The sequence below is a fragment of the Canis lupus genome, chromosome 28, assembly GCF_011100685.1.
Source record: "Canis lupus familiaris isolate Mischka breed German Shepherd chromosome 28, alternate assembly UU_Cfam_GSD_1.0, whole genome shotgun sequence".
In the NCBI taxonomy this organism is placed as follows: domain Eukaryota; kingdom Metazoa; phylum Chordata; class Mammalia; order Carnivora; family Canidae; genus Canis; species Canis lupus.
Window position 1 is genome coordinate 9,513,723 of NC_049249.1, and position 23,104 is coordinate 9,536,826.

Consider the following 23,104-nt stretch of genomic DNA (forward strand, 5'->3'; position numbering starts at 1 on the left):
TGCTTCCTAGCAACAAGAAAAGGAAAGTTTCATAAAAACAAAACACAACCTAAACAAAAATAAACAACAAAACCCCTCAATGTTGTCTGAAAATTTCTGGCATCAAATTCTGAGAGGATTTTATTCACTGAAGATAAACAAATGCTTCCTTGGAATGTGGGGCGCAGACATTATGTGAAGGAAGAACTTGTGTCAAGGCAGATATGAACTGCCGTGATAAGCAGAAGAGCTCTGTACAACCCTTCATGTATTTCATGCACATCCTGTGATGTTGCTAATGCCTAACAAAATGCCTGGCATTGCTCAAGCACTCAGTGAGGGGTGGAGGGGAGAAATCGGTACCTTCAGGTGGCAAAACGCTGCCTGTTTTAAGATAAGATTTGAAGCCAGAAGAAAGAGGCGAACAGGAGAATATTGTCTAGTCTAGCTTATATTAAATCAGTTCATAGAAGATAATCTCAATTTATTGCTACTTCAGTTAAAAAATACAAATACCAAATATTCCTCTTGATTTAAAATAGTAAGTATTGTGTATTCTGTGATTAGTTTATAGAGAAAAATGCCAATAGAGAAGAATGCAATTTTTTTTGAAAGATAGAGGAACAAAAAGGTTTTAAGATAAATTTTAAATTCTCTATCAGTTTATAAAGATATGTGTATATATGTGAGTCATAGAAGAAATTCTAGTACCATTTGATAACCTTAATCCACTTTCTGCTAATATTGGTAGAATAAATACAAATTATTACTTAGAATTGGAGCATTTTAAATTTTGAAGGAATCACAGAGATTACCTAGTTTAATATTTGCCAAATAGTTTGGAGAACATTAGTCTTGTTAATACTAATGTTAATACTTATTCTGTCAAGGGGAAAAGAGTTTTGTGCTTGAAAAAGTTAGGAAAATGCTAGGTTCAATAAAATTTAATAAATTTCTTAACTTTAGGAATTCTAAGGGCTTTTGATAAGCTAGTGTTCATGGTGACATCAGCAAGCATTTCCAAAATTTATCTTAAAAAAACACTGTTTATTCCTGTAAAACAAATAATACTTCACAAGATAAGAGTTTTATATGTCCTTAGAATACAGCTTAAGAAAAGCTAACTGATCTTGTCCAATTTATGTTACAAATTAAACAACAATGGTCTGAAAAGGTTGTGTCACTGGCTCTATATTATCTACAACTTAAAAATGGCAGAATCAGATTTGGTTGTAAACTTCCCGATTCCCAATCCCATGGGTTTCCCCCATATTAATATGTATCTAAACTTTCATAAAATATTCATCTACAATTATGTTACTTTTACCCATGAAAGTCTTCATTTGGGGACCAATCTTCAGAGTCTTCCACAGAATTAGATGGGAGATTTGCATCTTCATCAGAATACCAGACATCCATTCCAAGATTACTAGAGGAAAAATATCAATAAAAAGTTCTAATTCAATCAGAAACAAGGTCATATGCTTTTAGACACATAAGTTGAGCACAAAATAAGATAAAAAGCACATCTGCACACCATTTGCATCTTGGAAAAATCTGTGAATATTTTTCCATTTGGCCTTATTGGACAGAATAAAGCTTAAGAACCTTGAGGTAGAGGTCATCAGTCAAGCAAAATTTAGGATGTTAGGATTTTAAACTTGGAGGATGTAAACATCTCCTGTGGCCAAAAGATCATAAAAATAAAGGGCTTCAGGAATAGGCAGTATGAGGAAGGGCTGAAGGGAGAGATAAAGGGGGAATGGGAATAAGTCAGGGGTACTAAAGTACCGGACCTCAGACATCCCTAACTCTCCCCTTCCATATACCTTCCCTGACTACCCATACTTCCATTATCTGAAATTACCTTACTGAATGCCTTTCTCCAGGACCATGCATTCAATCACTGACTTTTCCATTCAGCAAAATTTGTTAGGTGCCCAACATGTGCCCGGCACTGTTCAAACACTTAGAGACATGGTCATGATCAAAGCAGGTGAAGTCCCTGCTCTCAAAAGAGAGACAGACCACAAGTATGTAAATGGTATCATTTCTGATAGTAGTAAGTGCTCTGTAGGAGCTCTGGGGTAGAATAATAGTGATTGGGAGAGAGGGACAGGAAGGGCTGACTCTCTGAGGTGGTGACATTCAAGCAAAGTCAGTCATGCAAAGATATAGCATTCCAAGTAGAGCAAAGAGCAATGCAAAATTCCCTCACATAAGGTCTTGTAAGACTTCACAAAGACTTAGAAGCCTCACGAGGAAAGGGAGCTGGTCTGTCTTATTCACCTGCTGAATTCTCAGGGCCAAGCAGAGTACGCGGACACAGTAGGTACTCCATAAATACTTGTGGAATGGAAAAAGATGGGTAATGTGTTCTGCATCATAGCACTTAACACCTTCTTATATCTGCTGGTTTACTCACCTGTCTCCTGGAGGGCAAGGGCTCTTCCCAGCCCCTATAGCTTTAGCATCATGCCTGGCATATAGAAATACTTAACAGAATTCCTGAGCAGCATATAAGAGATGTTGAATCAATACTGTATCTTTATTGGAGAAGATAAAATTAAATGGAAGGTATTTAGGAATGCCTCATTGAATTTATGCTAAAAGACACTTAAGGTTTTTGTGTAGCTACAATGTTGTTTAGTTTCAAAAAGTAGAAAGATGATATCTGAACATGTTATAAAGGCAAGATCTTCTCAGGGATAAAGGCCAGAGAAGGTAAGAAGAATTATATCTGAGTGTCTATAAATGACAATCAATACCTTAGTAGAATTTTAATATGAGTTCAGAAATTATTTTTCTAAATTCTAGTAAAAAGGATACTAGCGTTGTTGTGGTGTATACGTTATCTATTGGAAATAACATTTCCTCAGGTAAAGGCTATAAACAAGTACAAGGAAAAGGTTTCAATAGAAAAAAACACATGAGAGAGAAGATTTAATTGAATAGCTCTTATAAGAAATAGAAAAGAGTAACCAATAAGTTTTCCTCCCAGAGTACTTGATAAATACTAAGAAGGAAATCTCTAGCTCTCAGGCCAAATTCAGGTTTTGGTTAAATTTTATTTAGCTTCTTAAATTCTGAAAGATGATAATGCTTTAAGTGCATTATAAAGTAGATGTGATCTTTAAAAAACAAATATAAAAGTCATTATTTTTATGAGCTATCGTATAAACTTTCCCAAACATCTATGATTTGAAAAGAAAATGTTCCCTACATAAGTGTGAGATTTTGTATGAAGTTCAGGTGTGAGCAAGATTTGGAGGTCATATGATAGAAATAAGAGCTGAAGTGACAAGAAAATGGAGTATAGGAATAAAAGCCAAACACAGTCTTATCAAACATCTGCAATAGGATGAAGAGGAGACCACTAAGGCGAATGGAGCTATGAGAAAATTAAGAGGCAAACTTGAATAGTATTGTATCCAAAATAAAATAATTTAAAGTATATGTAGAGAGAATTAATGATGCCAGATGTTGCAAAGAAAAACTGTAGGATTTGGCTAGGTGGTTCTTGACCTCTGAGAAGGAAATTTTAATTAAGTGGTAAAAACAAATGACACATTTAGGAGGAGAATAAGAAGGTAAAGAACTTGAAGTAGTGATCCTAGACAAGTGCTTTTTAAAATGTGATAATGGATCAAAAGAATGGAATGGTAATTTGTACAAGATGTAGAAACCAACAGAATGGTTCTAAGTATTTTTACAATTTTGTATACTTAAGGTATACAATTTGATGATTTGATATACATATACATTGTGAAATAATAAGACAATTAACATGCATCTCTTCACATAGTGTGCACGTTTGTGTGGTAAAAATTTCAAGTATATGGTATGTTATTATCTATTGTCACTATCCCGTATGTTAAATCTCTAGAAATTACTCATCTTACATAACTGAAACTTAGTACCCTTTGACTGACAACTCCCTATTTTCCTGCTTCCCTACTCAGTCCCTGGTAACCATTCTACTCCCTGCTTCTAGGAGCTTGACTTTTAGATAACACAATGTAAGTGAGAATATATACCATTTGTCTTTGTGTGTCTGGCTTATTTCACTCAACATAATACCCTCCAGGTCCATCTATGCTGCCACAAATGGCAGATTATTTTTTTTAAGGATGAATAATATTCCACTGTGTGTATATATCTCATTTTGTCTACTAATCTGTTGATAGACATTTAGGTTGTTTCCATATCTGAGCTATTGGGAACAATGCTTCAGTGAATTAAGAGTGTAGGTATCTCTTCCAGATCCTGATTAATTCCTGATTTTCAATATCCAGAGGTGGGATTGCTGGGTCATACGCATAGTTCTATTTTTAATTTTTTAAAATTAATCTGGGGCAGCCCAGGTGGCTCAATGGTTTAGCGCTGCCTTCAGCCCAGGGCATGATCCTGGAGACCTAGGATCGAGACCCACGACAGACTCCCTTCTTCTCCCTCTGCCCATGTCTCTGCCTCTCTTTCTCTCTGTGTCTCTCATGAATAAATAAAATCTTTAAAAAATAAAATAAATAAAATAAAATAAAATAAAATAAAATAAAAGCAATCTGTATGCCCACTGTGAGGCTCGAACTCACAACTCCTGAGATCAAGAGTTGCATGCTCTACCAAAAGAGCCAGCCATTTTTTGAGGCACTTCCGTACTGTTTTCCATAATGACTGTACACATTTACATTCTAACCAATAGTGTACCAGGGTTCCCTTTTATCCATATCCTGAGTTATTATTATTATATTATTATTTTTTAAAGATCTTACTTATTCATCCATGAGAGACACAGAGAGAGAGAGAGGCAGAGGGAGAGGCCGGCTCCATGCAGGGAGCCCGACTTGTGACTCGATCCCGGGTCTCCAGGATCACGCCCTGGGCCAAAGGCAGCCGCTCAACTGCTGAGCCACCCAGATGTCCCAGAGTAATTATTGTTTTTAAATAATGGCCATCCTAACAGGCATGAGGTAATATCTAATTGTGGTTTAATTTACAGTTCTCTGATGATTACTGACATCAAGCATCTTTTCATACACCGATGGGCCCATTTGTGTGTCTCCTTTAGAGAAATGTCTATTCAGACTCTTTGCCCATTAAAAATTTCTTTTTGCTACTGAGTTTGCAAATATTTTCTTTTGTTCTTTAGATTGCCTTTTCAACTTATTTCCTTTATTGTGCAGAAGTTTTTTAGTTTGATGTAGTCCCACTTGTTTAAGTTTGCTTTTTTTGCCTGTGCTCTTGGTACCTTATCAAAGAAATCACTGCCATGACCAATGTCAAGGAGTTTTTCTCCTAGGAGTTTTATGATTTAGGGACTTATATTTAAGTCTTCAATCCATTTTGAGTCCATTTTTGTGAGTGGTGTAAGATAGGGGTCCACTTTCATGCTTTTGCATGTGAATACCCATTTTTCTTAGCACCATTTATTAAAGAGACTATCCTTTCCCCATTGTGTATTCTTGCTGCCCTTGTCAAAAATTGACTGTATATGCATGAGTTTCCAAGCTCTCTATTCTGTTCCACTGGTCTATATGTCTGCTTTATGCCAGCACCATATTGCTTTAATTATAGTAATTTTGTAATATAATTTGAAATCAGGAAGTGCAATGACTTTGGCTTTGTTCTTCTTTCTCAGGAATGCTTTGACTATTTGAGGTCTTTTGTGGTTCCGTGTAAATTTTAGGATTTTTTTTTTCTATTTCTGTGAAAAATGCCATTGGAATTTTATTTTATTTTATTTTTATTTTTTTAATAAATTAATTTTTTATTGGTGTTCAATTTACCAACATACAGAATAACACCCAGTGCTCAATAGGGACTGCATTGAATCTAGTATGTTTCAAAGTAAGAGAAAAGTGGCAAGGGAGGTTTAAGATATGAGAGGGCAAAGAGATAGTGACAATTAGATCCTAGAGTTAAAGAGGAATAATATCCTATAGAGATGGAAGTTAAAAAAAAAAAAAGGAAACTTTTTTTCTAAGAATGAGGTAGAAGCTATTAAAAAGAGAAGGGGGTAGTAAGTCATATATGGGAGTGACAACTAGACTCTATTGCGAATAATCATAAACCCTTTTCTAACACAAAATAAGGTAATTATATGAGGTGATGGAAGTGTGAACTAACCTTCTTGTGGTAGTTATTCCACAACATACATGTGTGTCAAATTATCATGTGGCACACCTTAAACGTATGCAATGTTATATGTCAGTTATATAAAGCTGGAAAAAATTAAGCGCAAGTCTACCACATGACCCAGCAATCCTATCCCTGTAAGACGTGAGAAAACATATCCATACAAAGACCTTCACATGAATGTTATTAGCAGCACTACTGACAATAGCCAAAACCAGAAACAACTTAAATGTCCATTAACTCATGAATGGATGGATGAAATGTGGTATATCCATAATGAAAATATTATCCAGCAATAAAAAAGAACCAACTTCTGATACATGCTATGGCATGGGTGAACCTCAAAATATTATGCAAAATGAAAGAAGACAAATACAAGAGACCACATATTATATGATTCTGTTTATCTGAAATGTCCAGAAAAGGTTAAATATATAGAGATGAAAATATGTAGTGGTTGCCTGGGGTAGGGGAATGGGAATTAACAATAAATATGATGGATTTTATTAGGATGATGGAAGTAGTTTAAAGTTGATTTACAGTGATGGGTACACAACTTGGTAAATTTACCAAAAATTATTGAATTGTACCCTTGAAATGGGTAAATTATATGGTATATAAAATATGCCACCCAGGCATCCCAGTTGTTAAGATATGTTATGTGTAATTTGGTTTGTGCATTAGGCAACCAATTTAAATTATTTGAATTAAAACATTTCAAATTGTCTTTAAATTATATTTTTTGTAACAAATAAAACTAGAAAATCCCTCATGCTGGATAAAAACAGTAAAACCCACCATTAAACTAAGTAGAATCAAGTAATGTTTTCTGAATTTAATGTTCTTGATTCCTTTGAACAAATATAGAAGGCCTGAAGACAACAGAATTTAAGCTTATTTAAGGGAGCTTCAGGGGGCACCTGGGTGGCTCAGTCAGTTAAGCATCTGCCTTCGGCTCAGGTCAGGATCCCAGGGTCCTGGGATTTAGCCCCACATTGGGCTCCCTGCTCATCAGGGACCCTGCTTTTTCCTCTGCCTGCAGCTCCCCCTGCTTGTGCTCTCTCTTTCAAATAAATAAATAAAAATATTTTTTAAAGGGGTGGGGGAGCTTCAGAGTGTGTTTGTTCCAAATCCTTCAGTTTACTCTTGAGATAACTGTGCCAGGAAAAAGGAAAACTTAACCAAAGTCACATGACAAGTTAGTGGCAGAACCAGACAAGAATTCAGCTCTCCTGACTTTAATATATATATTTTTTACTATACTGTGTAACCTCCCACATTTTTGGAACAGAAACTGAGAAAAATTAGGAGAAAAATAACCTAAATTCATGGTGTTATATATTTTGTTATGCTATAAATATTCTTGAGCTTTGTGTCAAAGGTAGTTAAGTTACTTGGAAATAATTTGATCCTTTTACATGTTGCTTTGAAGAATTATTAGGTAAATTAAGGATAGTGTTTGGTCTAGGTCTAGCTATTCCCCACCAGTGAGTGAGACAAGACCCTTCTGAATACTCCCCAGAACCCTATCAATTAGGCAGTTTTCCAATCTGGCTGGTGGGAAAAGGCACTATTCCTGGCTCAGCGTAAGAACCATTCATTCCCTTAAATCTTCCAGTAGTTCCTACCCTGGCCTCCACGCAGTTTGCTTACATGCAGAGCACCTCTCTACTGATACAGAGAATTCTCTCTCTGTGCAGCTTTCCTCTCCAGCACGAGTTGCGTTGGTCTCTCTGATCATTGTCTCCTTAACTCAGGGTATCCATCTGGCTCTGCCACGACTCCTCCTTTCCTGTGCCATGGCCTGCAAACTCCAAGGCTGTAAACTGCAACAATCATAGGTCATCTATGTCCACATTTTGCCTAACTGTCCTTTATGCTTGGTATCTTTATGCTTTTTTTTTTTTTTAATACTAACCATTTTAATTTAAATTAATAGCATTTCTGGAAGTCAAATGCAGTTGATAGAAAATATAAAAACTTTTACTGTACAAATTTTACATCACATTCAAAAGAGCAAGTATGTGCCTGTGGCCACGGAAGACACTGGTTTTACACACACTAATGAAATCTGGGCTAACACTGCAGCATCACACAAGCTCTCTAAACGGCTTCACATTTACATCTCCACCCAGCCCCCTAATCAACTCAGAACAGCAATGCAGGCTTACAGGACACACGGCTGCCCCCTGTAGTCACAAGGAGAGATGCCACTAAGAGTGCAGAGGGGCTCCAGCACCCTGCATGGATTTGGTGACATGGAGAGGTCAAAGTTGCTACACTGCCCACGACCAACAGGGAGCTTGCTAGGACTGAAGACCTTGAGTTGGACAGAGACCCACGGACTGCAGCTCTGGTGGCTAAAGGCCACCAGGCTTGGTATCCAACTTCTTGAAAATTGTCTTTTCATATATTTTCTCTGCTTTTTAAGTTGTTTAGCTGTTAGGTGGGAGAGTAAATCTGGTTCCTGTTATTCTCTCATGGCTGAAAGCAGAAGGTCTAGTCCTATCATTTTTTTTCTGCTCTGAAATCTTGGGTCTAAGAAAGATTTATACGTTATAAATTGGCTAATAAAAATTCCTCTAATAGCCTTTTATCTTTTCATTAATTAGAAGCACAATTAAACTCTTACAAATTTTTTTTACTTATTTTGAGGAGAGAGAATAAGAAAGGGAAAAGGGAGAGACAAAGAGAGAGGGAGAGAGAGAATGCCCAGCAGGTTCCATGCCCAGTGTGGAGCCCAATGTGGGGCTTGATCCCACAACCCTGAGATCATGACCTGAGCCAAAATCAACTGTCTGATGCCTAACCAACTGAGCCCACCTAGGCACCCCTCTTATAAATCCTTATAAATAGTTCAGTAAGAAATACTTGGCAAAAGTAAACACTGGATTTAAGTATGGTGACTACCATATCCAGTTTTAAATAAAATCCTTTTATAATAGCATACATAGAAATTACAGCATTATACATATCTAAGCTGGAAACAGTCTTTCATCTCTTAAAATTAATATTGTATAGAGGTGTTATGTTAGCAAGATGGGAAGGGTAAGAGATACCAATGCTCATCTCCCTCCAAAACAACAAAACAATAACTAACGACAAATAAAACCGATCTAAGAAAGCTCTGGACTACAACGAGGAAGCAGCAGAAAACTTGTGGGGTTCTATGGCCACATAGAAAAGCATAGAAAGAATTTTACCCATCCCCCAGTTCAAAGCAGTTTGGTGTCAGCAAATCCCTTGGAGGGATTTCACCCCACAGGGAAAAAGAGAGCAGGAGAACCCCAGCAAACCTCATCAGTGTAGCTGATTGTGCACTGTTGGTGGGAATGTAAACTGGTACAACCATTATAGAAAACAGTGTGGTGGTTCCTGGAAAAATTAAAAATAGAACTACCATATAATCTGGCAATCCTACTCCTTGGTATTTATCCGAAGGAAATGAGATCATCATCTTGAAAAGATCTCTGTACTTCCATGATCATTATTATGCAGCATTATTCACAATAGCCAGAATATGAAAACAACCTAAAAGTCCTTCAATGTGTGAATATAATGAAAAGGTGGGGAGCACCTGGGTGGCTCAGTCAGTTAAGCATCGACCTTCAGCTCAGGTCATGATCCCAGGGTTCTGGGATCTAGTCCCATGTTGGAGCTCCCTGCTCAGGGGGGAGTCTGCTTCTGCCCCTCTCCCTGCTCATGCTCTCTCTCTTGCTGTCTCTTTCAAATAAATAAATAAAATCTTAAAAAAAAAAAAAAGAAAGAAAAGAGGGCAAGGTGCACGCACACACATGCACATACCCACACTGGAATACTATTTAGCCCTAAGAAAGAAGGAAACCTTGCTATTTGCAACAACACAGATGAATCTGAAGGGCACTATGCCAACTTAAATAAGCCAAACAGAGAAAGATAAATACTTTCTGTAGGATCTAAAAAAACAACAACAAAAACCCAAACCAAAAATACCCAGCCCATTTCAAAGAACAGAATTGTGGTTGCCGGGGATGGGGATGGTGGTGGTGACGGTAAATGGCCAGGGAAACAGGGAAAAATGCAGTTCAAAGGGTACAAACTGTCAGTTATAAGAAGCATAAGTTCCAAGGATTTAATGTACAGTGTGGTGAATATAGTTAATAAAACAGTATTGTAAACTTAAAAGATGCTGAGAGTAGATCTTAAGCATTCTTACCACAAAAAAAGAGTTAAGTATATGAGGTGGTAGATGTGTTAATTATTTGATCTTGGTAATCATTCCACAATATATACGTATATCAAATTACCATGTTGTACAGTTATATAAAGTTGGAAAAATGTTATGTAAATACTAAATTTTAAAAATTGCTAAAATTTTGCTGCCTTTGTCTTTAATTTTAGGCTCTGGAGCTATATCCCTACTTGTGTGCTTAAAATATAAACACCTGATGTGTTTATGTCCCATTTAATAGTTAGTTTCCACATTCCCCTTCTGCACACTGAGAACTCATTTCTATATAAGCAATAACCAGGGTCAATAAAAATTTTCTTCATTGCATTTTGGAGCCAAAGGGCACCCGAAAAATTTAGTACTTATTTTTTTGTGAGGCTCAAAAACCAAAATGCTGAATTTAACTGCCCCACTGCTATGCTATAGGAGAGATGAGACTCAGTTATCACTCACCTTGGTTTTTCAGTAATTTAAAATGTGATATATCGAACTGAACTCAAGACTTAAAATGTGGCAGAACCATATAATAACCATATTATAACCATAATAAAACTACTATCTCCTAATCACATGGCTTGCTCCCTTTCTTCCTTCGGGCCTTTAGTCACATTTCACCTTTTTAGTGAGGCTTTCCTTGGTGATCTTTCTAAATCTTCACCTTCCCTGCCATCACCTCAACATCCTCTATTCTCCTTGCCAGGTTTATGGACTTCTTCCATAGTAATTCACACCACATCACAAGTTACATTTTTTATTTAAATTGTTGGTTGTTTGTCTCCAAGTAGAATGTAAGCTCTATATTTTAGTCTGTTTGCTCACTGCTATATCACCAGCATCCGGAATGGTACCCGGAATATATCAGATATTCAATAAATATTTGTTGAATTACTAAATTTCACTCTCAAAGTGAATAAACAAGCAAGTTGTATCCTAGCCCATCGTTTAAATTTTTTGTCCAAGTAACTTGCTTGATGCAGTTTTTTTTTTTTTTTTTAAGATTGTATTTATTTACTTGAGAGAGAGAGAGAGAGCATGAGCGGAGGTGAGAGGGGTCAAGGGAAGAGAGAAGGGCTGAGCAGGGAGCCCAAAGTTGAGTTCCATCCCAGTATCCCAAGATCATGATTTGAGCCTAAGGCAGACATGTAACCAATTGAGCCACCCAGGCATCCTGCTTGATGTAGTTTTTAAATAAAGTGGGCATAGGATTTCTTGCCCAAAGAAAAATATGCTCCTCTATGATGATACCTAGTATCATGAATTAGTATACATCTCAAGAAGCAACTGCATCTTTTATCTATTCACTATTAAACTGTGCTATTTCTGTTTTTTTTTCTAAGATTTATTTGAGAGAGAGAGAGGAAGAGAGGGAGCATGCATACATATGTGAGGCAGGGAGGAGCAGAGAAAGAGGGAAAGAGAAACTTTAGCAGACTTCCCACTAAGCATGGAGCCCCACTCAGGGCTCTATCTCATGACCCCAAGATCATGATCTGAGCCGAAACCAAGAGTCAGATGCTCAACTGACTGAGCCACCCAGGTGTCCCTGTGCTGCTATTTCTAAAAAGCAATCTCAAAATATTATGAGATGATGATCAATAGTTCTATCAAGGAAGTCAAATCATTTATGTACTAAAGGGTACATTCTTCAATTTACTCAGGTTGGCAGCCCACAAATTATCGAGTCAATTTATATGGTCTAGCACATTGGCTCCCAATACTGAGAAGCTTTTAAAAATCAAATTCCTGACACTTCTCTTCCAAAACACATTAAACCTATTAAATTAGCAGCTTATCTAGTGGGACCTAGAAATCTTTTTTATTTTTTATTTATTTTTATTTTTTTATTATTTATTTATGATAGTCACACACAGAGAGAGAGAGAGAGGCAGAGACACAGGCAGAGATAGAAGCAGGCTCCATGCACCGGGAGCCCAACGTGGGATTCGATCCTGGGTCTCCGGGATCGCACCCTGGGCCAAAAGCAGGCGCTAAAACACGGCGCCACCCAGGGATCCCTGAAATCTGTCTTTTTAAAACATTCTCCAGCTGTATCTACTATATCTTCGAGTCAAAGACTACCATTTTAGGAGAGGCATTTCAAGGCTCCTCTGATGTGGTAAAGGTCACTGACTGGTAATACTTTTATACTTAAAGCTCTTCCAGTTCAAATTAATTTCTCCAATGCCCTCTGATGCTAAATTTAGGAGATGACAAAGTATAAATTTTTTGACAGGGTAACAATGGTAGCTTTTAACTATGATTACTATTCTTCAGGATAGTTTCCTAAAACTTATGAATATATTGAACACAAGAATTGGTTATGGCCAACAGAGTGTCCAAATGGTATACAGATTAGTTTTCTTTTGGTTTTTATATTTAACAATGAGAGCTGTAATGAAGGTTTTAATTTAAGAAAAGTGCAAAGCATAAGAAAGAAATTTACTAAGGAATAAGATCCTTGGATAAGATACAACTCACAGTCCAGGTTAAAATTTACCTTCTCATGGGTCGAGTTTTGAGATCCTTTAAGTACACACATCCATTTATTCGATGACCACGGGCCTCACCAAATGCTAAGAACAATCAATGAAGGATTAATGTTGATCAAATAAAATTGAGATAAATTTTGTGACAAGATCCTTGGATTTCGCTCACAAGCTAATAAATTATGTAATAAAATGATTTATTTTGGTAGCACTGATGAGATCCTAAAAATTTATACATATCTTAATATAAAAACATTATTACCTAAATTTTTAATGTTCCCATGTTCTTTTGTTGAGTAAATTACTATACGAAAAATCTAGTTAAAATGTATTAAGTTAAAAAAATGTATTAAGTTGAAAAGATATTAACAAAAAAGCAATAATTAGAATAAAAAAGAAAAAATCATTATTATACATATTTTGATCCATATTGATTTACATGGCACTAGACACATTTTCATAGCATAGTTGAACTTTCTAAAAATACCTTGAATTGCTGTATCTGGATCCCAGCCTTCAACATCGATAAGGTACCTGAATTAAAAATAACATTTTAATTTTATAGAATAGGTAAGGTTGAATTTTAAAATTTTCTTCTCGAGAAGACAGACCTAAAAATTTAGCACCTACATCATTCTTACCTACATATAAGGTATCCTGTTCTGTTAATTCCATTGGTACAATGAACTCCAATGAGTTTACCTATAAAATGTAAAAAAATAAAAAAGGTATGAAAAAATTCAGTGAAAAAAGTATAACATGTTTTATACACAATTTATAATATAATTTTCAATAAAAATATCTACCACTAGTTGAATTCTTAGTCATTAAATTTAAATCTTGGAACGCCTGGGTGGCTCAGCGGTTGAACGGCTGCCTTCAGCTCAGGGCGTGGTCCTAGAGTCCTGGGATTGAGTTCCATATTGGGATCCCTGCTTGAAGCCTGCTTCTCCCTCTGTGTCTCGCCTCTCTTTCTGTGTGTGTCTCATGAATAAATAAATAAAATCTTAAAAAAGAAATTTTTAAATCTAATATGTTAGAGGCATACTATCAAAGATTCAGGAAAGAAACAGGCTTTCTGTGTTCACCCTATAGTATTAAAAGGTGAATTTTTAAGGATAATTAAATGAAGGACAAAGTTTATATAAAGCCACCCTGGCAGCCCGGGTGGCTCAGCGGTTTAGTGCCGCCTTCAGCCCAGGGTGTGATCCTAGAGACCCAGGATCGAGTCCTACGTCAGGCTCCCTGCATGGAGGCTGCTTCTCCCTCTGCCTGTGTCTCTGCCTTTCTCTCTCTCTCTCTCTCTCTCTCTGTCTGTCATGAATAAATAAAATCTTAAAAAAAAAAGTTTATATCATGATCATGAATAACATGCTTCAAACATCATTCAGAAAGAAATAATTTTTAAAAATTTTGAAAAAAGAAAAATAATTTTAAACTTACTTCTTTGATATATGTATTTTTTGAATTTTATTTATTTATTCATGAGAGGCACAGAGAGAGAGAGGCACACACACAGGCAGAAGGAGAAGCAGGCTCCGTGCAGGAAGCCAGATGTTGGACTCGATCCCAGGACTCCAGGATTATGCCTGGGCCAAAGGTGGCGCTAAACTGCTGAGCCACCTGGGCTGCTCTACTTCTTTGATCTTAATTGTCTTTGCATTCAATGAAATGTACTCATACTTCCTGGTTAATAGTAACACCATTTCTCCTGTAAGGCACATTATTTGATACCACAGTTGAAGAATTAAAAGATGAATCTACTGACCTTGGTGGATGGGCCAGGAACCTTTATCTGCATGGTGGAAGGGACCTATCTTTTAAAGAGTTTCCCTACCCATGATGTTAAAATTTGAGTACTTCCCTAGAGAAGATGGATTCTAAGAGTCATATTCATCTCCTGGGTATCAATTCTAAGGAAATGTTTCAGTAAGATTCATGCTCTAGATGTTTTTTTCTTCACTTGTATTTACCTTATATTCACCTTTCCTATCCTCTCAACTGCCAGAACTTCTCAAAAGAGCTAATTTGCTACCTCTCTTAAGGGCTATATGTGAAGGAAAGTTCAGGAAGCATTCATTTAGTGTTCGCTAGGGCACTGTTTGCTTTTTTATTTTTTTTTAAGATTTTGTTTATTCATGAGAGAGAGAGAGAAAGAGGCAGAGACACAGGCAGAGGCAGAGACACAGGCAGAGGGAGAACAGGCTCCATGCAGGGAGCCCAACATGGGACTCGATCCTGGGGTCTCCAGGATCACACCTTGGGCTGAAGGCGGCGCTAAACCGCTGAGCCACCTGGGCTGCCTTAGGGCACTGTTTTCAACTGACACAGAGTCAAAACCCGTATTTCCAGGTATTTAAATTACCTTCAAATACCATAAATTTCCAGGTGAAAATATTTAGAATCAATTTATAATAGATTTTAGAAACCTGTTTTCATTATTTTATAGTTGGAATGAAATGGAATTTATTTTTGTAGAAAATAATAGAACTAATTTATGGCCTTTGCATGTAGAAGAATGATGACTATCTGAAAATTTTTTCCTGTTAAATACATATTTTTTTCAAATATCTCCATATGGCTTTACACACACATACACACAACACAAAGGTGAGGTTTTCATTTAAACAATGATAGGCAGGTTAAGTCCAGTTGAATCTATCTGGCACCTCAATGAATTTAGAGTCTAGTAGGGGAAGAGCTATAAGAAAACAAAGCATTTATCCTAAGAATACATGATGAATGTACACCAAGGTGTTATGAGAATACATAAGAGTCCTTAAATTTGCACTGGGGCAGAGGAGGTTTCAGAGTAAAGTTTAAAAGAAACACTGAGATAATCTTGAGAAATGAGAGGAAGTTCATCAAAAACAAGATGGGAAAACATTTCAATAGGACAGGTGAGTGTGCAAATGCTAGGAGTACAGCACTTGTGTGGGAAATAGACACATGAAACATATGTGAAAAAAATATAAGAGGCTTTTATAGGGTGCCTGGCTGGCTCAGTCAGAAGAGTGTGCAACTCTTTTTTTTTTAAGATTTTATTTATTATTTATGCATGATAGACATAGAGAGAGAGAGAGAGAGAGAGGCAGAGGTAGAAGCAGGCTCCATGCTGGGAGCCCGACGCGGGACTCCATCCTGGGACCCCAGGATCACACCCTGGGCCAAAGGCAGGCGCCAGCCACCCAGGGATCCCGAGTGTGCAACTCTTAATCTCGGATTATGAGTTCGAGCCCCACGTTGGATGTAGAAATTACAATAAATAAATAAATAAATAAATAAATAAACTTTTTAAAAAAGAGGCTTTTAAAAAGGAAGCCAAAAATCAAGTCATGAAGCACTTTGTTAAGGAATCTGGTGCTTAATAGATGGGATACCACTGAAGGATTTTAAGTAAGACCTGATTACATGTGCATTTTAGAAAGAAATTCATGCAAGTTTGGAGGAATGACTGGTGGGAGTAGAGACAAGAAACCTATGCAGGAGGCCATTAAAATAACCCAGATCAGAGGGATGAGAGTATATCTGGGGAGATAGGGGCAGGAGAAGGAAGATTAAAGAGTTCTGTTTTTGACTTGTTCAGTTTATTGGTGCCAGATAAACCTCATGGTGGATACAAGGTACATGTGAACATGGAACTCAGGAGAAAGGTTTGTGCAAGAGATACAGGTTTGGAGGTGAAAGTTGAAAACAGGAAAAGATGAGACAAAGTGAAGTGAAAAGACTTCTTTTTTTAATCAAATCATTTTACTGAGGGGATTGGGGAAGGAATGGAAGGACTGGGAAGACAATGAGATCTGACATCCAGGATCTCTCCCCAGCTCTGCAGTTGCCAAAAGCACAGAATCTTAAGAACAGGAGTCATCAAGGATTTGAGTAGAATAAATGGCAGAGAGGAGGTGGGGGGGAGAGGGAGGAAAATTATTAGCAAAGAAAACTAGGAAAAGGAAATTACTGGCTAGAAAACTGAAAACATTGAAGAACAGGTAGGAAAAAAAATGAGGAAAACAGTATCATAGAAGCCAAGAGGAAAGTTTTAAGGAAGGAATGAACAGCAGAGGTTAAGCTTAAAGAGATCTAAGCAATATACAGATAGAAAACTATTCTTTGGATTTCTACAAGCTTCCAACTAAACTACAATTAGAGAGCTGCAGAAATCAGATTATGGGTGGTCAATAAGAATCTCCTTGGTGAACAGTAATGAAATGGACACAATGAGTGGGGACAACTCTTCTAAAAGTGTAATCAACAGAAGAAGGAAACAGTATGAAAGAAAGAATTAAGGTTTCAAGATGGAGAAGGGAGGATTATTTTAAGACCTAGGAGAGGCCCGTGCATGTTTATACATTGGTAGTACAGAGCTGAGAATATGAAAAAATGTCCTGAAGGCAGGGCTGGAGCAGAGGTGGAGGTCTGGTCTGCTTTTCTTAGGAAAGCAGAAGGAAGGAAGAATATGTGAGTATGGATGCAGGTGAGAGTAAGAAAGGGATCTCTGTTTTCCCTGAGAAGTGGGGAGCTATGCTACCTGAGCATGAAGAAGTGTGATGTAGCCAAGATTCAGAAGGAGATGAGCGAGCTGGCAGGGGACAGGGAGAGGACTGCCAAGCAGCACTAAAAATCCAACTGAAACCCTTAACCATTGCCCCATGGTGGCACCCAGCCATACTGTGGAGGCATCTTCCCTAGCATGCAGGAGAAGGGAAGGAGGACTGTTAGATTAAACTAGGGTTGAGTATTTACATGGTATTTTAGAAAATATTTCTTGAAGATCTGCTGGTGATTAATTTTTAGAATAAAGATAAAAAAGGGATGTGTATTGTTAAAAAGGAGAGAACAGGCCCAAACTGGAATCACTTATGCTAAACCCCACCAAAATTTAATACCTAAGTGCAGCTTCAGCTTCTCCCAGAAATGTGACTTTTATTTATTTTTATTTATTTATTTATTTATTTATTTATTTATTTATTTAGGATAGTCACAGAGAGAGAGGGAGAGGCAGAGACACAGGCAGAGGGAGAAGCAGGCTCCATGCACCGGGAGCCTGACGTGGGATTCGATCCCGGGTCTCCAGGATCGCGCCCTGGGCCAAAGGCAGGCGCCAAACCGCTGCGCCACCCAGGGATCCCCGAAATGTGACTTTTAACAGCCAACTTGGAATGTCCTGAGCGGCAAAAGGAGATAATCAGCTGACAGACCCTTTGAGTTGCCTAAAGGAGAGTGGCCTTACCTAAAATGCGTTCTTTGCGAATAATTTTCTCTCTGCCTTTAAAAACCTTTCTTTTTCTGGATAGAGCTCCTTTCTATTTGCTAGATGGGATGCTGGCCATTTCATGAATCACTGAATAAAGCCAGTTTGATCTTTAATTTACTCAACTGAATTTTTGTTATTTAACAGTGTCTTTTCAGCCTACATATAGATTTTTCTTTTTACAGATTTTTTTCTCCACTTGGTTTTTAAAATCAAGAACTTAAGATCACAATGTTCTAGTACCCAAAGCATTACAAACTCTTGGTATCATAAACTAAAATGTAACTTTACACTGCTTAGCAGTATCTAGTAGGAACAATGTTCTGATTCATTAAATCTGTCTTCCTAAAATAAATAGTCTAACAAACAGGAATTACCACACCCCCTCCAATCCCCTTTGCCTAGTTATTGGGGTAAATAAGCTTAAGAAGCTGTTTTTTATTTGCTGAGACAGACAAAGGAAAAATTAGAAGCAGCAGGTCCAGAGTAAGGCTGCTGTGTGCAGCTAGCATTGTAACCATTCCTATCAGCCTGAAACCCTGAAACCAATTCTACTTCTCAGGCTCCATTAGCAATGCATCTGAAATAAGCCACTTCCAAGAAGAAGTAGGGCTTGTCTCCTGAAATTCTTCCCTAAGGCCACAACACTAGGTAGGAAGTACCAACCTCATCCTTTTCTTTCTGTTCATTTACCTCAAAAATAGGTTTCTTATCATTTTTACATTTCTAGATGTAAAAAATTGCTTAGTTCAGGAGACTGATGCAGGAAAGTAAGGAGCAATTGATATTTATTGTAATTACTTAGCTCAGGTACGGGGAAAGGTCAAAAAGAAGAGAGAAATTAAGAAAGCTAAAAGTGTTGGGAAAGCAGAGTTGATTTTTTCAGCCAGCAGGGCAGGCAGGGTAAGGAACATAAAAAAAAAAACCTAGAAGGACTAACAGGTGGGGAGAGAAAGGACGGCATCCAAAGTGTTAGATCTAGTGGGAGTAGGAGAATGAGAACTTCGCCGAGTGTAGGTGTCACCTGAGAAATCTATGCTATAGACATACTGTCCATAAGTAGTATTTATTAGCCATTGAGACTAATCCTAGATACACTCTAGTTTACTAATTTTGAAGTTTAGTAGCTCTTATGACCCAGACAAGCAGGCAATCACTACAGTGAGGATGCTCATGTGGCTAGATCACCTCTGAGGTCTTCCACAGTCTATGGTAAAGCCTCTACCAGACAGAAGTCTTTGGCTACTAAGCATTAAGACAATTGGATAGGGCCACATGGGTGGCTCTGTGGTTCAGCATCTGCCTTTGGCTCAGGTAGTGATCCCGGGGTCCCGGGATAGAGTCCCACATCAGGCTCCCTGAAGGAAGCCTACTTCTCCCTCTGCCTGTATCTCTGCCTCTCTGTCCGTGTCTTTCATGACTAAATAAAATCTTAAAAAACAAAACAAAACAAAACGAACAATTGGATATAACACTTTGTTTTTTTAAGCAATCTTTTAAAACTATAAACACGTCCATTATAAAAAACAAAACACCTAAAACATAGGAAGTACAAATATGAAGACAAAAATCACAATCAGATGCCACTACTAACATTGTGATGTTTATCTTCACGGGTATGTTTGCTCATGTTATTTATAAATATAATTATGCAGTGAAATCGCCATTTACAAATATTGCACAAGCATTTTGCCAAGTCACTAAGAATATTCTTCTACTCGGTTTTTAACATCTGCCTATTTTTCCATATGTGTATGTAAATGCAGGAATTTAATCAATTTCATATTAATGATCCTTTAGATCCCTTCCAATATTTCAGTATTATAAACACATCAGTGAACATTCTTGTTCACATGTTTACCTATACTTCTGTTTATTTAGGGAAGACATTCCCCAAAATACATTCATGGAATTAAAAGGTTTACATAAGGCTGTAAGTTTTATCTTTCTTTACTATATGAAGCTAAACTGTACACCAAAAAGACTAAGATGTACCTTATTTTATGCTATATATTCTTTCAAGAAAAGTTATTTATAAGTCAATTTTAAAATACTGAGTTATATTTTTATCTGTCCCGAGGGTGTCAGCATTTAAAGAATGCTGTAGGGAATCTATTTGCAAAGCAAAGTCAATGCACCTTTTCTGTATGCTTTACTTTCTCCAAACCAAGTCTTTTTTAAATGAGGGTCATGCATTGTAATCTAAGGGGAAATCTTTGATAATGTCCTTTTAACTAGAAGTATATAAACGAAATATATATATTATATCACCTTTAAGTGGTCTACAATAATTTCTACTAAAATTCTTTATCAATTAACTAAAAACATTTTGATTACATTAAAGGTTATTACCATTTTCTGCATTTTCCCACAGGAACTTTCTGACCCACTTTTTGAACTGTAGAATAGTAGCATTGTCAGGGACTTCAAGTCCAACAGTATAAAGTTTTTTATAATGTATACTTTTAGGTAAATCCTAGAAATGGGAAAATAGAATGCAACAATTATAAGTTATTAAAAACAAATTCTTCAACTTAAAACTTACCAGTAATTCAATATTTTTAAAATCAGGTACAAAGACTATACTGAAGGTACACCTTAAATCAATTTGTGTTGAACTTTTTTTTTTAATGTTAAAGATTTTATTCTGGAAGAGAAAGAGAGAGAGCGCAAGTGTGCAAATGGGGGGCAGGCGCAGAGGGAGGAGAATCTCAAGCAGACTCCCTGCTGAGCACGGAGCATGACACCAGGTTCCAGATCATGACCTGAGCCAAAATCAAGAGTTGGACACTCAACTGACAGAGACACCTAGGAGTTTCTATTTGTGTGGAACTCTTTTGTAGTCTACATGAAAAGAAGTTATAAAATAGCCACATTCCTAGTGGCCAATGACAGTCATGAGATTGGGATTCAAGTGATTAAGCAGGCACAGGGTCAACCTAATATACAAACAGGGCAGCCCCGGTGGCACAGCAGTTTAGTGCTGCCAGCAGCCCAGGGTGTGATCCTGGAGACCTGGGATCGAGTCCCGCGTCGGGCTCCCTGCATGGAGCCTGCTTCTCCCTCTGCCTGTGTCTCTGCCTCTCTCTCTTTCTGTGTCTCTCATGAATGAATGAATGAATGAATGAATATAAATAAATAAATAAATAAATAAATAAATAAATAAATAAATAAAATAAAAAATTACAAACTTAGAGTGTTAACTCTATAGTTAGTGTTACGATTCTAGATGTCAGCTTAGGCAATGTTTAGTAAGGCTGTTTTAAAGTGGTTACATGTTTGCCTGACTCATTCTTAAGTTTGCAAGAAGTCTAAAGTGGAGAGCCTAAAAATAGAAGGGCTAATTTCATCATTCAAGTAAACCAATTAATCAATTAGCAACATTCATTTAAAGAATATCAAGGTTGGCAGTGAGTGTAAAATACACACAGTAAGATCCTAGGCACAGTTAATAGTTTTAGAAAAATAAGAATAATGACCTCTGAATAGTTATATGCTGAATAAATATGCACAAGAATTCACGAGAAGCTGTAAATGTTAAGCCTTGAAGAAAAAGTAAAGTTTTGGATAGGGAGGGAGAGAAAAAAATTCCAAGTTTATGGAATGATTTGAGGCACAGAAAAATAAGAATGTTCATGAGATAGTGAAGAGATGGTTTGTTGTAAGAAACAAAGAGCATGATGAGAAGGGAGTCAGATTAAATTGGGCTTTGAAAAACAGGGAGAGGAGTTTAGATGTGATACATTTAAACAGTGGGGAGGGCTGAGAGAACTGAGATTTTTTTTTAGAAAGGACCTGGAATGGGCATGAAAATTACATTTAGAAACAACTACTCAAAGAAGAATTAAAAAGGTTAGCTCCTGAAGAATGAGGCAAAAAAGCTAGAGAATATGAGACACACTTTAGAAGAAAAAAATCTATAGGGTTTAATTCTTGATAGAGGGCACCAGGAAGACAGAGGACTCAAGTGATTTGAACTTGACTGATAGGCTCAGGAGAAACAAGGAAGCTGAAGAGATTATGAATTTGTATTTTTGAGAAGGAGTGGTATGGAACTAAAGAAATGATAGTATGTTTAGTTATACGTGTGATGAAATTTGACAAGGCAGCAAAATATCCAAGACTAAATGTCACCTAATCAGGGCAGGAATGACAGAGACACCTTGGATAGCACCAATCCAACTGAAGAGCAAGGCTCAAGAGTTATTCTCTCTAGAACAAGGTTTTAAAATTCTCTTGCTCTTCAGAGCCCTTAGCTAAGTCCTGTCACCAAGACTTAGGGACAGGGAGGAGAGGATTGGAGGATGATGAGGCCTAGTGGATCCTAATCTCCTGCTTCGGCCAGTACACTTCCCAGTTTATCTGCTTTATATAATGGGTTTTGGAGCAAGATATAATTGAAAGGATTTTGCTGCAAAAGAAAGTTAAAAAAAACACTATTGTAGAGTAATATGCATCTCATGTTTTTATCTTTTTTCTTTTGCTTTCTTTTCCATCATGCTGCTCTTTCCTTCTGTTTCCTTGCTCCCTTTTTTGCTTTTCCTTTCTTATTTCTATGTATACTCCTTTATTCTATGTTTGTTCTCTTGAAAGAAAACATTCCATTTTTTCCTCTCTAAACAACCCTTTTCAAAAAAAGGTATTACATGATCATGTGAAGGATTAAGAAGATTTCTAAGAAATTACACATGGAAAATTCTGAAATTTATATTGACATGGCCACAAGAGTTACTTTCTAAATGCCATATTAAAAAACCTTTTCTATTTCAAGACATATCTAACTTTACCTTAACTTCATAATATCTTGTGGTATATGTTAGATCGATAATTAATCCAAGCTCCACATTTAGTGCTTTTATTGCACTGATCAAATCTTTTGGTGTAAACTTCTGGGTTGGAGTAAGTCTCTGATTAACTGCCTATAATGAAAAATGAACAGCAATGTTACAAAATACAGATAAAATGTACCTAACATAAAACAAACAAGGAAAAGAAAACATAAGAAGGCAAAAAGAATCAATGAAAACTGTCATAGCTTTAAAG

At 36.9% G+C, this 23,104-nt stretch overlaps 1 protein-coding gene across 12 annotated transcripts in view; it reads right to left on the reverse strand.

The window, feature by feature from the left end:
• The window catches only part of LOC102151298 (RNA/RNP complex-1-interacting phosphatase-like), a 73,574-nt gene that overhangs the window by 31,911 nt on the left and 18,559 nt on the right, over nucleotides 1-23,104 (reverse strand). For 7 of the 12 annotated variants that reach the window (XM_038578356.1, XM_038578355.1, XM_038578366.1 and 4 more), the window contains 6 exons: nucleotides 22,849-22,980; nucleotides 20,414-20,537; nucleotides 13,452-13,512; nucleotides 13,298-13,344; nucleotides 12,822-12,897; nucleotides 1,307-1,408 (listed from right to left, as the gene is read on the reverse strand). In XM_038578356.1, coding sequence (XP_038434284.1) covers nucleotides 1,307-1,408; nucleotides 12,822-12,897; nucleotides 13,298-13,344; nucleotides 13,452-13,512; nucleotides 20,414-20,537; nucleotides 22,849-22,980 — 542 coding nt within the window. The remainder of the gene's footprint in view (nucleotides 1-1,306; nucleotides 1,409-12,821; nucleotides 12,898-13,297; nucleotides 13,345-13,451; nucleotides 13,513-20,413; nucleotides 20,538-22,848; nucleotides 22,981-23,104) is intronic. The other 5 variants (XM_038578360.1, XM_038578364.1, XM_038578365.1 and 2 more) reach the window with 2 other exon arrangements.